The sequence below is a fragment of the Phascolarctos cinereus genome, unplaced genomic scaffold, assembly GCF_003287225.1.
Source record: "Phascolarctos cinereus isolate Bilbo 61053 unplaced genomic scaffold, phaCin_HiC Scaffold_9;HRSCAF=440, whole genome shotgun sequence".
Classification (NCBI taxonomy): Eukaryota; Metazoa; Chordata; class Mammalia; order Diprotodontia; family Phascolarctidae; genus Phascolarctos; species Phascolarctos cinereus.
The window spans coordinates 190799429-190813498 of record NW_027556402.1 but is presented as its reverse complement, the minus strand read 5'-3'; the positions used below and the strand labels follow the sequence as shown (position 1 = coordinate 190813498).

The window sequence follows — 14070 nt, the reverse complement described above, 5'->3', positions numbered from 1 at the left end:
GTTTCCTCATCTGCAAAACAGGGAAGATCCTCCTGGCACAACTTACCTCAAGGGATTTGTGAGCACAGGAGTTTGTAAACCTTAAAGTAGGACAGAAATGTCATGTTCTTGTTACCACTATCATCTCGCTTGTCCTGCCAACAGGGCAGCTTCTTCCCACCACTGAAGGTGGTGGAAGGGGGTGAGAGATGAAGGTTTGGGGACTTTTCAAGTTATCATTCTTGCTAGTACTCCTGATCACCTTGTGCCGTATTCAGGGTACTGAATACAAAATGCCTCGGTAAAGCATAGTAGAAAGAAGGCTAGAATGGAATTAGATGCCTGGTCTCTGGTCTCAGCTGCTACTGGACTAAGATGAATAATCCTGGACAAGGCATTCCTCCCTCTGAGCTTTGAGGGTTAGTCTAGAATAGTGGTATCAAACTCAAATAGAAATGTTGTTTAGCCATTTTTCACTTGTGTCTGACTTTTTATGACCCCTTTTGGGTTTTTCTTGGAAAAGATACTGGATTCCTTCTCCAGCTCATTTTACAGATGAGGAAACTCAGACAAACAGGGTCAAGTGATTTGTCCAGGGTCACACAGCTAGTAAGTGTCTGAGGCCGGATTTGAACTCAGGAAGATGGTCTTCCTGACTCCAGGCCTAGTACTATATCTACAATGCCACCTCGTTGCCTCTCAAATAGAAACAGGGGCCACTAAATTGTACCTAAGGATCCAGGTGGGCTGCATACTAACTTAGAAAACCACTTATTAACATTATTTATGCTTTATTATATTTTAATTTATTTTATTCAGTACTTCTCAAATTACATTTAATCTAGTTCAGGCTGCAATCAGAAGTACCCTGTGGCTCATATGTTTTGACACCTCTGGTCTAGAAGAAATCTCTTTTGGTCCATTCTACATTAGAATTATTCAACAGCATTGTATACATGTTTAATTTCTTCTCTAGACTGAGAGCTCTTGGGACAGAGGTAGTTTTATTTATCCTTATGTTTTCCAAGTGCTTATTTATTTTATTTTTTAGGCAATTGGGGTTGACTTGCCCAGGGTCACACAGTTAGTCTGAAGCTGGATTTGAACTCAGGTCCTCCTGACTCCAGGGCTGGTGCTCTATCCACTGTGCCACCTAGCTGCCCCAAAGTTTGCCAAGCAATTCTTTTTTTTTTTTTTTGCTGAGGCAATTGGGGTTAAGTGACTTGACCAGGGTCACACAACTAGTAAGTGTCAAGTGTCTGAGCCTGGATTTGAACTCAGGTTCTCCTGACTCCAAGGCTGGGGTCTATCCACTGTGCTACCTAGCTACCCTTCCAAGTGCTTATCTTAGTACTCCAAACAAAACAGATGCTTAATAAATATTTGCCAAATGAATGATTGGATTTCTGAGGTCCTGTCTAAGTCAGATATTTTGTTTCTATCCTTCTAAATAGTTCTAATTAAGAACTAACTAGCTAATATTGGCAATTATCTTTTAAAGACCTCTCTGCCTCCAAATATTTCTCCCTGCTATCTTCTCAATGATACTCGAAATTCTTCCTTTGCCTTAAGGAATGCTAATACACAATTACACTGAAAAGGTTTAATGCATTCATTCTGAACACGTGTTTATACCTTAATGAGGAAAAGCTCATCAAATACTTTCCTTAAGGACAGGGAATGGATGAAAACCACAGGGGTTAAATTTTTTGGTTTTTGTTCTTAGAGGAAAGAAAAGAGATATCCAAAATCTAGGTATTATCTGGATTGGGTAGGCCAGACTACAGCACCACAGTCAGGGCTGGGGACAGATTGTTCCAGCTATAAACATTGGGTTTTTATGATCCAAAGATCTAAATTCAGATTTCTTTTGGCACCCACTAGTTGTGAGATCTTGGGTAATTCATTTTCCTTCTCGAAGCCTGCCTTGCTTTTCTTTCTTTTCTTCTCTTCTTTTCTTTTCTTTTCTTTTCTTTTCTTTTCTTTTCTTTTCTTTTCTTTTCTTTTCTTTTCTTCTTTCTTTCTTTCTTTCTTTCTTTCTTTCTTTCTTTCTTTCTTCTTTCTTTCTTTCTTTCTTTCTTTCTTTCTTTCTCTCTCTCTATCTCTCTCTCCTTCCTTCCTTCTTTCTTTTTTACTAGTTAAGGAATTTTTATTAAAGCAAGAATTTTATAATCCAAATTACATTTCCTTGCTCAGCTATCTATTCTGTTATCTAAAACAGTGGTGATATTCTAAGCTTTTCCACAGCAAAGAATTACAAAATTACAGGAGGACCTGAGTTCAAATCCAGCCTCAGACACATAATACTTTCTAGCTGTGTGACTCTGCACAAGTCACTGAACCCCAATTGCCTTACTGGAAAAAAAAAAAGAATTACAAAATTAAAGAAAGGAATGCTTTAAATTTTTATACTGTGCTGAAAATTCTTTTCCCCCTGGGTCTACAAAACATTAATTTGTTTTTACATATTTTACTATTTTTTCGAAGCACCTTTCTATGTGTTATGTTTCCTTACCAGATAAAAAGGCCTTATGCCCCATGTGAGCCAAGACAGTGTCATATTTAGATTTTTATCTTTCCCAATGCTAAGAAGTCTGCTTAGCAAAGAGACAAAATGTTTGTTGGCTGAGGCAGTTTCTAATTTCTTTTGGCCTCCTAGTTGTGATGATGATTTTATAGTGGTAAAAGGTCAGAAGTTGGTAAGAAATTGGAGACAGGGCATTAAAAAGCAGGAATGATGCCAAGATTTTGCACCTTGGAGATGGAAACAATAATTGTGCCACTGACAGGGAACAGAATGAACCCTTCTTGAGGACAAAGCCAGTTGCATTTTTGTCTTCGAACTGACACAGTTTTAACACAGTGCTGGGCACATAACAGGCACTTAATAAATATGAACAGACTTTTAATACAAGCCTGAGGAGTTGAACAGTCTGAAAGTAAAGTCTATTTTTTTTAATCACTTGTTGTACTTAACGTACTTATGACTTGTCTGGGGGTCACACAGTCACAGTGGGTCACAGGCGGGAAGTGAACCCTGGTCTTCCTGACTATAAGATCATTTCTCGATCCACTACACTAGCCTTCCACACACTTAATCTTTCCCTGTGCCCTGGCAACTCTCGAAGACTAAGGTGCAAAGAGGTGCCATTTTGCATTGGTGGAGGGAATTTCTTCACCGGGTGTTTCCTACACCACTGAAATCACAAGGGGCAGCTAGGTGGCACAATAGATAGAGCTCTGGCCTTCAGGAAGACCAGAGTTCAAATCTGGCCTCAGACATTTACTAGCTGTGTGACCTTGGGAAAGTCACTTTACCCTGATTGCCTCACCAAAAAGCAAAAAACAAAACAAAAACAAAGAAAAAAATCACAAGCCCATTAAAAAAATGTACTTATGGTAGTACTGTGTAATAGAAAGCCCATACATGGTACTTACTATCAACAGACTTGGTTTAACTTGTGGTTCCAACACTACTGACCACAGGTAAGTTACCCAACCACCTCTGAGACCCTCAGTTTCCTCACTTGCAATACATATGAACGTTTTTACTGCTTCCCTCATGGAACTGCTGTGAATAAATTCTGTAAAACTTAAAAGGCACCTTAGAGATGTGGGCCAAGATTATAATAAAGGCTTGTGATTCTTTTTACTTTAAAAAGCCTGTGACTTATACACTATATATTTCTCCAAGAAATAAAAATCAATTGAAGTTTCTTTTTGCCTGAGGACCAGTGGTCTCTAAGAGGAAAACCAGGTCCTTACCATCCTAAAGCCAAGAGATGCCGGCAACAAGCCCAGATTAGCCAGGTGGATTACCTCTCGGTGATGCTGTGCATTAAATTGGTGTCTCGGTCCATGAGTATAGAATAACACTCGTTTGTCACAGGAAATAGTCGCTTGCCAGAGTAGTGTGAAGACTTCTTAGATTTCCTACCAAACTGAAAGACCCTTGCAATTGATGTTGACTCCTGGTGAGCCTCTTCAAATTTGCCAGTTGTCTTAATGTAGTAACGCCGGTAACTGAGACCCTCAATGGTGGCCAGAATGTACAAGTCATAGGTGGACTGAGAGTAAGTTGAGTTCTGGATCTGCAAAGAAAGAGTTAGATTAGCTAGATAATTTAGTCCTGGCCTGTCCAATGTTGCTGAATCTTTCAGGGAGATTTGTTAAGTACTGTTGAATGAGACAGGTGCTACAAGTCAAGCCAACAAGCATTTATTAAGTGTCTACTATGGGTCAGGCACAGTGCTAAGCACTAGGGGAACAAAGAAAGGCAAACACAAGTCCCACTTTGAAGAGCTCATGGTCTAACGGGGAGATTACACACAAACAGCTATGCAGAGACAGGACACATACACAATAACTTTGTCAGGAATCAGTTCAGCTCACCGGCCTATGGCTGGAAGACCGCGTCTAACCTCTTCATTTTTTGGAAACAGTAAGGCCGCATTTGTCCAACTCTAGTAGGCCTCGTCTTTGTTGATTATCTCCAATTTATGCTCTATCTTGTTTTATACAGTTTGCATGTTTTCTTTCCCACTAGATGGTGAGCTCCTTCTGAGCAGGGACTGTCTTTTGCCCCTCTTTTGTAACCCTAGCTCTTAGCACAGTGACTGCTGGCATACAATAGGCACAATAAATGCCTGTTGACTTGACCTGAGAGGGCATTATTACCTGAGTTGGGCAAATGTGACTGTGACCTTCCAAACATGATGACTAGGTTTTCAGATTATGCAAAAGTGAGCTCAGCTGACTGCCGGCTAAGTTCTAGATAGCATTATTAAAGGAATGTTTCATGAACATTCAGAAAGTGCGAGTGAGAAGGGGTCCATTAATAACAGCTTGCACCACTGGGAAGACTTATAAGAACTGATAAAAAGTGAAGTGAGCAGGAGCACGAGGACACTGCTCACAGTAACAGCAATACTGTAAGGATAATCAAATGTGAAAGACACAGCTATGCTGATCAATAAAACGATCCAAGACGATTCCAAAGGACCCATGATGAAAAATGCTATCCCCCTCCAGAGAGAACTAATGAACTCTGAATGCAGATTGAGGCATACTTTCTTTATTTTTCTTGGGGCTTTTTGTCTATTTTCTTTTGCAAAATGGCTAATACGGAAATAGCACCTCACAGTTCCATGGCACTTTAAAGAGCTTTTTTCTTATAGGATCATAGGATCAGATTTGATGTGGAAGAGACCTGATAGATAATTTAGTCCAGTACCTCATTTACAGGTGAAGAAGCAGAGGCACAGAGGTGAGTGAGTTGCCCAAGGATGCAAAAGCAATAAATATCAGAGGTGGAGTTGAAACCCAGGTCCCTTCACTCCAATTCGGTGCTTTCTACTTCTTCTCATGGCCTAGAATGCACACGGTACCCTTCCTCACCAAAGCCCCACAAAGTACACAAGGACTTGGTGAGGAGACTCAGCTCCTAGTTTTAAACCACAGGCCTGGGGTCATCCAGTTAGCAAGAGTCAGAGTAAGGACTCCATCTCAGCCCATGGGGCACCGGGCTCAGGGTTCAACCACTTGTACTCTCAGGGGTCTTTCAGATCCAACATTCCGTGAGGTAGCAGACAAAGCGGCCAGGAATAGCTGACTCAGAGCCAGCAGACTTAGGTCTGGATGAGAATTCTGCTACTAACTGTGACCTTTGGCAAATCACTTTATTTCTTTGGGCTCTGGCTTTGTCATTTAAAAAAAATGGGAATAATTCCACTTGTACCATGCATTTTACAGGTTGGCTAGGGGGTCCTTTGTTCAGTATGGGCAGTGTGGGTGGCGGTCTCAGCTCTGAATCCTATGGTCCATGACCTAGGACCCCAGGTCTTCTTCAACATTGCGGGCAGCGAGCTTAAGGCAAAACACAGCATGGAGGTGAGAGCATGAAAAACCATACCTGGGCAGGCACAGGATGTCCAGATTCATCTAGGACCATGACGCCTGGAGAATGGACGGTAACAGTAACAAAGGTGGTGACGGTCCAAGCCAGGGGGTTGTAGACAACAGCACACGGTCCCACCTCAGAACCTTTCCAGAAAAGACAAAATCAAATGCATCACTTACTGACAGCCAAAACAACAGCAAAGCCACCCCAACGAGAAGCAGAATTTGAAGCTTACATAGGCCTGCCATCTGTGTAAAGTAACAGAGGCAAAACGCTTACAGACATACATATGTATACATGTTGGCATAATGTGTATAACTCTATTGTACAACGTACGTATGTAGCACACACATATACACCGAGGTCACGAGGTGGTGAAGTACAGACTGCTAGACTTGGGAACATAGAAGACCTGTGTTCCAATACTCCCTCAGACCCTGACCTTCAACAGGCAGTTTAATCTCTCTCAGGCTTAGTTTCCTCAGTTGTAAAATGGGGATAATAACAGTACCTCCCTCACAAGGTACATGAGAGAACATGTGTAACGTACTTTACAAACCTATTATTATTATTATACAGTATACCATATATGTGTATATAGAGATACATATACATGTGGATTTAAAGTACTCGGTGAGCTTTGTTTAAAGCAACAATATCATCCTTCCTTCTTCATGCTCATTCCCACCTCTGGGCCTCTGCTTGCGGCATTTTAGTTGCTGTAATATTTAGATGCCCCAGCCCCAGCCCCAGCTATCTAATGAAAATAACACTGGGTGTGGAATTCTAAGACCAGCTTGGAAGCCTGTGTCTGCCGCTTACTAGCTGTGGGAGCTTGGGCAATCAGATTCATATGTCTCAGCCTCAGTTTCCTCAAACATGAACTACAGAGAATACTCTCTCCCCTGGCAAGGTCACAGAGTTTGCTGCATGCATCAAACGTAGAAGCAGACGGGCAAGGGCTACACAGACAAGTCTAACACTTCTTCCTGCAGACCTACTTACTTAGTTCCTATCGCTAGAAGGAAGTAGAGTTTTAGAGGTCATATAGCCCCATCCCTTCATTTTGCCACAGCCTCGTATTTCTCCTCCCTTTCTCAGTTACACTGGAGAAAAGCTATCACTTCAGTTGTGACTTGTTGCTTTCTGATTCCATCGCTCGACTGAAACTGCTCTCCAGCAAGTTATCAATACTCTTTTAATTGACAAACCTGAAGGGCTTCTTTCAACCTTCGTCCTTCTCGACTTCTCTGCAGCCTTTGATGCTATCAATGAGTGCCTTCTCTTGGATACTCTTCCGCCCTGGGATACTGGGACACGGCTTCCCTGAGTCTCCTCTTACCCATCCGACTGATATTTCCCAGTCTCCTCTGCTAGATCACCACAGCAAATCCTCTAGTGTGGGTCTACCGAAAGGCTTTTCTTGGCAACACTTTCTTTGTCTCTGTATCCACTCTAGCTTAGTGACCTCATCGGCTTCCATGGATTTAATTATTTACCTCCATGCAATGGTTCCCAGATCTATACCTACAGCCTAGTCTCTGCCATAAGCTCCTGGCCTGTAATACCAACTGCCTATTAGACTTTTTGATCTGGATGTCCTTCAAGCATTTCAAACTCAATGTATCCAAAACAGAACTCCCCTTTCCCCCCCCAACACCTATGCCTCCTCCAGACCTCTCTATTTCTGCTGAGGAAACCACCATCCTTCTAGTCACCCAAGACTGCCACCTTGGCGTCATCTTTGATTCCTCACTCTTATACCACATACCAGTGACTGCCAGGCCTTGCCAGTTTTACCTCTTTAATATCTCACACTTCACCCATCCTCTTCATCTCAACCGGATTAATGCAACAGCTTTCTGGTTGGTGTGACTTGTTGACTGAGATGAATAAATAGTGGCCCAGAGAGGGAAAGCTACCTGTCCAAGGTCACAGAAGTGATAAAGTGCACAAGTGGGATTTGAACCCAAGTCTTCTGACTCCAAATCCAGAGTTCTTTCCTCTACACCATGTAAGCAAGGCAGGTATTATTTATCCCCATTTTATAGGCAAGGAAAATGAAGCTCTAAAAAGTGAAATAACCCCCCAGGGTAGAGATGGACCTCACACCCTAGTCTTCTGGTTTCACACCCACCACCTCACACTGCTCAGTTTATTCCCCCTCCCCCATAATCCTGTGGTCTCTTGAGTGGGATGGCTCTCTAACAGACACCTTGTTTGCCTGAATCTCTATCAGACACACCAGCTTGGAGCTCTTCTTTCTTCTCTGCCCAGAACACGTCAAGGATGATGGACGCCATTAGCTTCTTTACGGCCAACATTCCTTCCATTAGGTTGTCCACATACATATCTCGCACCTTGGGGGACTCTGTTCCTGTTATGCCATCATGATGCTGAACCTTTAAAAAAAATACACAGTTACAAAAGATGGATTTAAGTAAACACAGGAGCCAATTTTTCCTGGACTAGCAAATATTAAATGCTGGCATGCTTGCTTTGTGCATTGTAGGTGTTTCTGAAAAGTGACCTACAACTTCATTTTAATACTATTGACAGCTGTGGCATGAGGTAAGTAAGCAAACCTGGGCTCTGGTCCTGACTTGACCAAACTCGTTTTGTGACTTTGAGAAAGTCACTCAATCTCCTCAAATGTCAGAAGAGGGGAATGGTATCCCAGGCCACAAGAAGCTCAAACATTCTATATTTTAGTCTTCTCCCAGCTCTAAAATTCCAAGATATCCTATATGATGTGAAATAGAATTTAAATTCAGCAAAGGGAGCTCACCAACTGAAACAAAGCTGGTTAATTCTTTTCCTAAAGTAAAATATTCTCCTGTTTTCAAATTTTTTATTAAAAAAAGAAAAGCTAAACATGGTACTCCCCAGCCCCAACCCCATTGCTCCTAGGGAAAAAAAAAAGCTCAATTTTAAAGTCAGGAATCAATAATGTTAAGGCTTAGAGGGTCCTTAGAGACCATTAACTTCAACTTCTTCCCTTTCCAAAGAAGGAAACTGAGGCCCAGAGAGCAGAAGTACTTAGCTCTCCTACACAGGGATGCAGACTATTCTATTTCCCCCAGCAGTAGTAATCTCATCAGCAGAATTTGGTGGTTATAAAATGTTCTATATCAACTAAAGCATCTGAGTCTTACACTAACCCAGATAAGAAAGGTAGCACAAATGCTACCAACCTCATTTCACAGAGAAGGAAACTGAAGGAAGGTCTGAGAGGAGAAACAGCCTGCCCAAGACTAGAACTTGGCTCTGATATTTTCCCCCATTTGACTGGGAGTGCCTCGAGGAGCTCAAAGACACTGTTCTGCTACAAAGTAGGTGCTTAGGGGCAGCTAGGTGGTGCAGTGGATAGACCACCGGGCCGAAGTCCTTTACTGCTTCTTTACTGCTGACCATTCTGCCCTTGGTGGATAGAAGCCAGGTGCAAGGGAGAAGGATGTAGGAAGAACAGGAGAGGATTTACAAGGGGGAAACAATGTACAGAGATGGAGCCAGTTTTTAAGGCTTTGTTTTTCAATCCAGAACCTATGATTTTATTGCTGTAGGGGACTCCCTTTACCAACACACACTGGCAGCTGCTTTGTAATCTGAAGTTTGCTTGGGACACTGGGAGGTTTAGAGACTCACCAAGGGTCCCTTGGCCAATATGTGTGAGTCAGCACTTAAATTCAGGCTGTCTTGACTCTGAGGTCAGCCCTCTACACCATGTACCATGCTGCTTCTTGGGTTGATAGGTTTTAAGAAGTAAGGAGTATTGGAAATAAAGTTTCAAAGGTCAATAAATATTTGGTGTGGATTGGTAGTTGGGAAATTCTTATCTATATCATCCAAGACAGGGCAATTCCTCTAGATAGTAACCACAACTGAGGTGCCCTTGGACATTCACTCTGATGTATCTGAACAATATCATGCAGCTATCTCTTAGGGAGAAGGCACAGTAGATCATGCCTGTTACCTCTGCCGCTGGGGAGCTTGAGGTTAGTGGAGCTGGGAGTTCTGAGCTGAAAGCTGATTAGGTGTCCCTACTAAGTCCGTTACTAATATGGCGATCCCCTGGGGATGGCGGAATCCATTAACTTAATTTTGCAGTGGTTTGTGAACTGTATTTCAATATAATTGGTTACCTCTGTATTTAAAATATTTTTATTTAAATGTATTTAAATAAATATTCCTCTGTGCAGAGGTCCACAGGCCTCACCAGAGTGCTAAAAGTACTCATGACATAAAAAAAAAAAGCGGGGGGGAGTTAAGAATCCTGATTTAGAATCTTAATTATCCATACACACACACACCAAAGGTACTGTGAAACAGCCACTAAACATGAAACCAGGGGAGAATTTGGAGTTGTGGTTTGGGAAGCTACTCTGCCTCAAAACCATCTGTTCAAATATCTGGAAGCGGAACAAATTAGGCCATTATTGGCCATTACTCTACTACTCAGCTCGGGAGCTTCAGAGATCATCCTGCCCACCCTGACACCCTACCTTCAGGCAGGGAAAGAGCTATCATCTACTCTGTACTGCTAATATTTCTCCAAGTTGGCCACTCGATGAGAAATTGTTTTGGCTACAGCAACTCATTAAACCACATCGTACTAAGGTAGCAGAGGGCATAGAAGACGGCTTGATGTTCAGTAGCAGTGTGGCAGGTTTGGGGCTGGAAAATCTGGATTCAAATTCCCTGACATATAAAAGCTGTGTGACTATGGGCAAGTCATTTAACCTCCCTCAGTTTCACCATCCATCAAATGTGGATAATAATTCCATCTGCCTCCTGCCTCAGAGGGCTGCTAGGAGACTCAAATGAAAGACAGCACAGAGAGGGTTTTGTAAACCTTGAAGTGCTAAAAGTGTATCGGCTACAATTTTTATTACTGGGGGAAGGAAGACCCACACCTGTGACATCCCAGATCCCTGAAAGGTGATGTAGGGGACAGAGGGCAGGATGCCGCATCAGAGGACCCAAATTCAAATTCTGGCTCTGCCACTTACTGTCTATGAGACCTTGGGCAGAAGACCTCACTTTCCTGGTCCTTGGTTTCCTCATCTCTAAAATCAGGGGTTTGGACTAGTGAGCTCTAAGGTCTATGCCAGCTCTAAATTTGTGTTCCTAGGAGTGGGTCTTCAACACTTCAAAAAGGTTGTAATTTCCTGGGTGCAGCAAATGTCTTCACTACACTCTGTGGACAAAACAGTCATCTCCAACAGCCAACTCGCGCGTGAGCCTCTGCACTTACTGAGGTTGTCTTCTGATGACAGACGTGCTGTTTATCCCTGGGCTTGTACTCCAAGCTTCTCCAGCCTGGCAGAACTTGCTGCCGGCACAGTCTTTGAGAAGCCAGGGTCACCCTGACACCAAGATAAGACACTAGAAGGAGCCTCGGGTGAAGACTGTTGTTATGATGATGCTTGTTAGCGGTGCTGTGGATGACACTATCAGGACTCCCACCCTTGGCTGAAGAGAGGAGAAGGCTACCAGTGATCAGCTGAAGAAGGAAGAAAAGGTCCCTCTGGTGAATGTCAGGCGTATCTGAAGATGTCGTTTTACCTCTGAAACAGCCCAGCGAAGCTTCTGCAGCTGCTCCAAGGACTCAGGTTTAGACAGAGGCCCTCGGGGGTTCTTCAGAACATACTGGGCGAACATGGACTCTCCAGCATAAAGACAGGAGCTTGCTCTCCGGGCGATCCCTTTCAGTGAGCTACGAGAGGTATAAAATCCAGTCCAGGTTTGAAACGGCTCTACGAAGGAATGTTAGAGAAACAGTCCAGTACTAAAAGCAAGGATGGCCTCTAACACCGCTACTGATGCATGGCCCTGGGACCTGGGTGCCCAAGTCGACTGACTCAAGCCAGAAACTATGCTCTAATGGGCAGACTGCAGCTGACTTCGCAACCTGATGCCCCATCCTGGGAATGGGCTCTAGAGAAGCACCAGATGGGAAGCTGGACCCAGACATACACCTGTGACTTGTTCTCCTGCCCCACCTTAATGAGAGCCCAAGGCCCCCACACACCACAGCGACAGCCTAAAGAGGAAGGACCCAAGCTGAAACACGAACCCACACCTCCGAACCTTCCTCCATCTCTCCCCTGCCTGTGACCAACTGCTCCCTCCACACCACACTTTCTCGTCCCCAAATAATGGTAGATCTCAGCATTTACAACCTCCCCTGGCCAGCAGTTTCCACCACGATACTCCCAAACACCAGACCAGGTCAAAGAACTGCTAACTGTACTGGGGGCCAGTGATGGAGGGAGCTGGTCCCCAAAGCTGCACAGGACATCCCTGAGGCTCACTTCCTTCTCCTGGCCTAGTGGTGCTCCAAACCCCTGATACCTGGCACTGCAGTAACCAGGCAGCAGCCAGGGGTGTTCGCCGTCATGGCGCAGGACGCAAGCTCTCTAGGAGCTGCCACGGTTTAAGAAGGACAGAGATAAGTTAGAGCGTCCAAAGGAAAATCACCAGGATGGAGGAAGGCCAGGAGTCCATGACTATAAGGATCGAAGAAACTGGGCGTGATTGGCTTAGAAAAGACCATCTGTAAGCACCCAAAGAGTCAGCACCACACTTATTACCTGTGACCCCAGAGAACAGAAGGAATGGGTGTAAGTTGTGAAGAAGCAAAGCTAAGCTCAAGGTCAGGGAAACCCCCCAACAATGGAGCTGTCCAAAGGTAATGGGCTTCTCAGAGAGGTGAGGGGCTCCCCCTCCCTGGAGGTCTTCCAGCAGAGGCTGAATGACCACCTGCCAGGTGCACTACAGTCAGGATCCCTTTGGCGTGCGGACTGGATGAAACGGCCAACAAGGCCCCTTCTAACTCTCCAATTCTGTGATTCTTCCATGGCCACTTTCAGAAGTAACATGGAGTCACAGACAGAGCACTGAACTTGGAGCCCAGACGACCTGCATTCAGGTCCTACTTCTACTCTCTCTAGCTGTGGAACTCTGGGAAAGTCACTTCACCTCTCTGGTTCTCAGACTCCTTATCTGTAAAATAAAGGAGTTGGATTGTGGGGGTTTCTTCCTGCTCCAAGTCTATGATTCTGTGAGTCTACAGCAGCCCACAGGGCCAGCTCATGTTTTTTTTGCTGTTGTTGTTTTTTAATAGCACATTAATGTTTACTAACGCAGCTAGCCAGTGCCACAGTGTCTAGAGCGCAGGGCCTGGAGTCAAATCCAGCCTCAGACACTTCCTAGCTGTGCGACCCTGGGTAAGTCACTTAATCCTGTTTGCCTCAGCTTCCTCATCTGTAAAATGAGCTGGAGAAGGAAATGGCAAACCACTCCAGTATCTTTGCCAAGAAAACCCCAAATAGGGTCACAAAGACTTGAACATGACTGAAAAATAACTCAACAACGTTTATTAAGCAACACAATAATAGTAGGTAATGCATGTACTTTCATGCCCATTTTACAGATGAGAAAACTGTGGCTCAGTGAGCTTCCTCTGTAATACAGCTAGAAAAATGTCAGGAAGACCTGAATTTTAATCTAGACTAAGAGACTTGCCAGCTGTGTGACCCTGGGGCAAGTCAACCTTCCAGGGATTCTTTACACACCTGGGAAATAGGGAAAACAACGACACCTACTTCTGAGGGTTGTTGTGAGGATCAAAAGAGGTAACATATGTAAAGTGCCCTGCAAACCTAAGGCACTATTAAAAATCAGCCGTAATTATTATTGCTATCATCATAAGGACCCAACTTGGTAATTCATTTTTTGCCAAGAGATTCTTATTAAAATTCTTAACCTAAGTTGTGACATCACAGAAGGAAAAGGGAGGGAAAGGAACAGAATAAGCATTTCAATAGTGCTTCCTATGTGCCAGGTAATATGCTAAGTACTTTTATAATTATTATCTCATTTGATTTTTCACAAAAGTAGGTGCTATTATTATCCCCATTTTACAGTTGAGGGAAACTGAGGCAAACGGCAGTTAAGTGACTTGCACTCTTCCAGGGCATTGTTCTGAGGGTCAGGAACACTGGGGTCCTAGCACCAACTCTGTCACAACCAATTTGGGCCTCAGTTTCCTCTTGTGTAAATTAAAGGGGGTTCGATGAATCAACATGCTTTCTTTCGGCTCTCTGAATAGATGAAATCAATAAGCCTTTATTGAATACTTACTATGCATGATATACCAGGGCACAAAAAAACATGGTCCCTGTTCTTAA

The 14070-nt window shown here is 43.6% G+C and overlaps 1 protein-coding gene across 9 annotated transcripts in view; it reads right to left on the bottom strand.

Annotated features, from left to right (window-relative positions):
• MAN2B2 (mannosidase alpha class 2B member 2) overlaps window positions 1-14070 on the bottom strand; it is an 81280-nt gene that overhangs the window by 23314 nt on the left and 43896 nt on the right. For 8 of the 9 annotated variants that reach the window (XR_013484166.1, XM_078148814.1, XM_020992094.2 and 5 more), the window contains 4 exons: window positions 11444-11634; window positions 8094-8280; window positions 5891-6021; window positions 3799-4070 (listed from right to left, as the gene is read on the bottom strand). Coding sequence is in view for 8 of the 9 variants with exons in the window: in XM_078148814.1 (XP_078004940.1) it covers window positions 3799-4070; window positions 5891-6021; window positions 8094-8280; window positions 11444-11634 (781 nt within the window). In the remaining variant the exon portion in view is untranslated. The remainder of the gene's footprint in view (window positions 1-3798; window positions 4071-5890; window positions 6022-8093; window positions 8281-11443; window positions 11635-14070) is intronic. The other variant, XM_078148816.1, reaches the window with a different exon arrangement.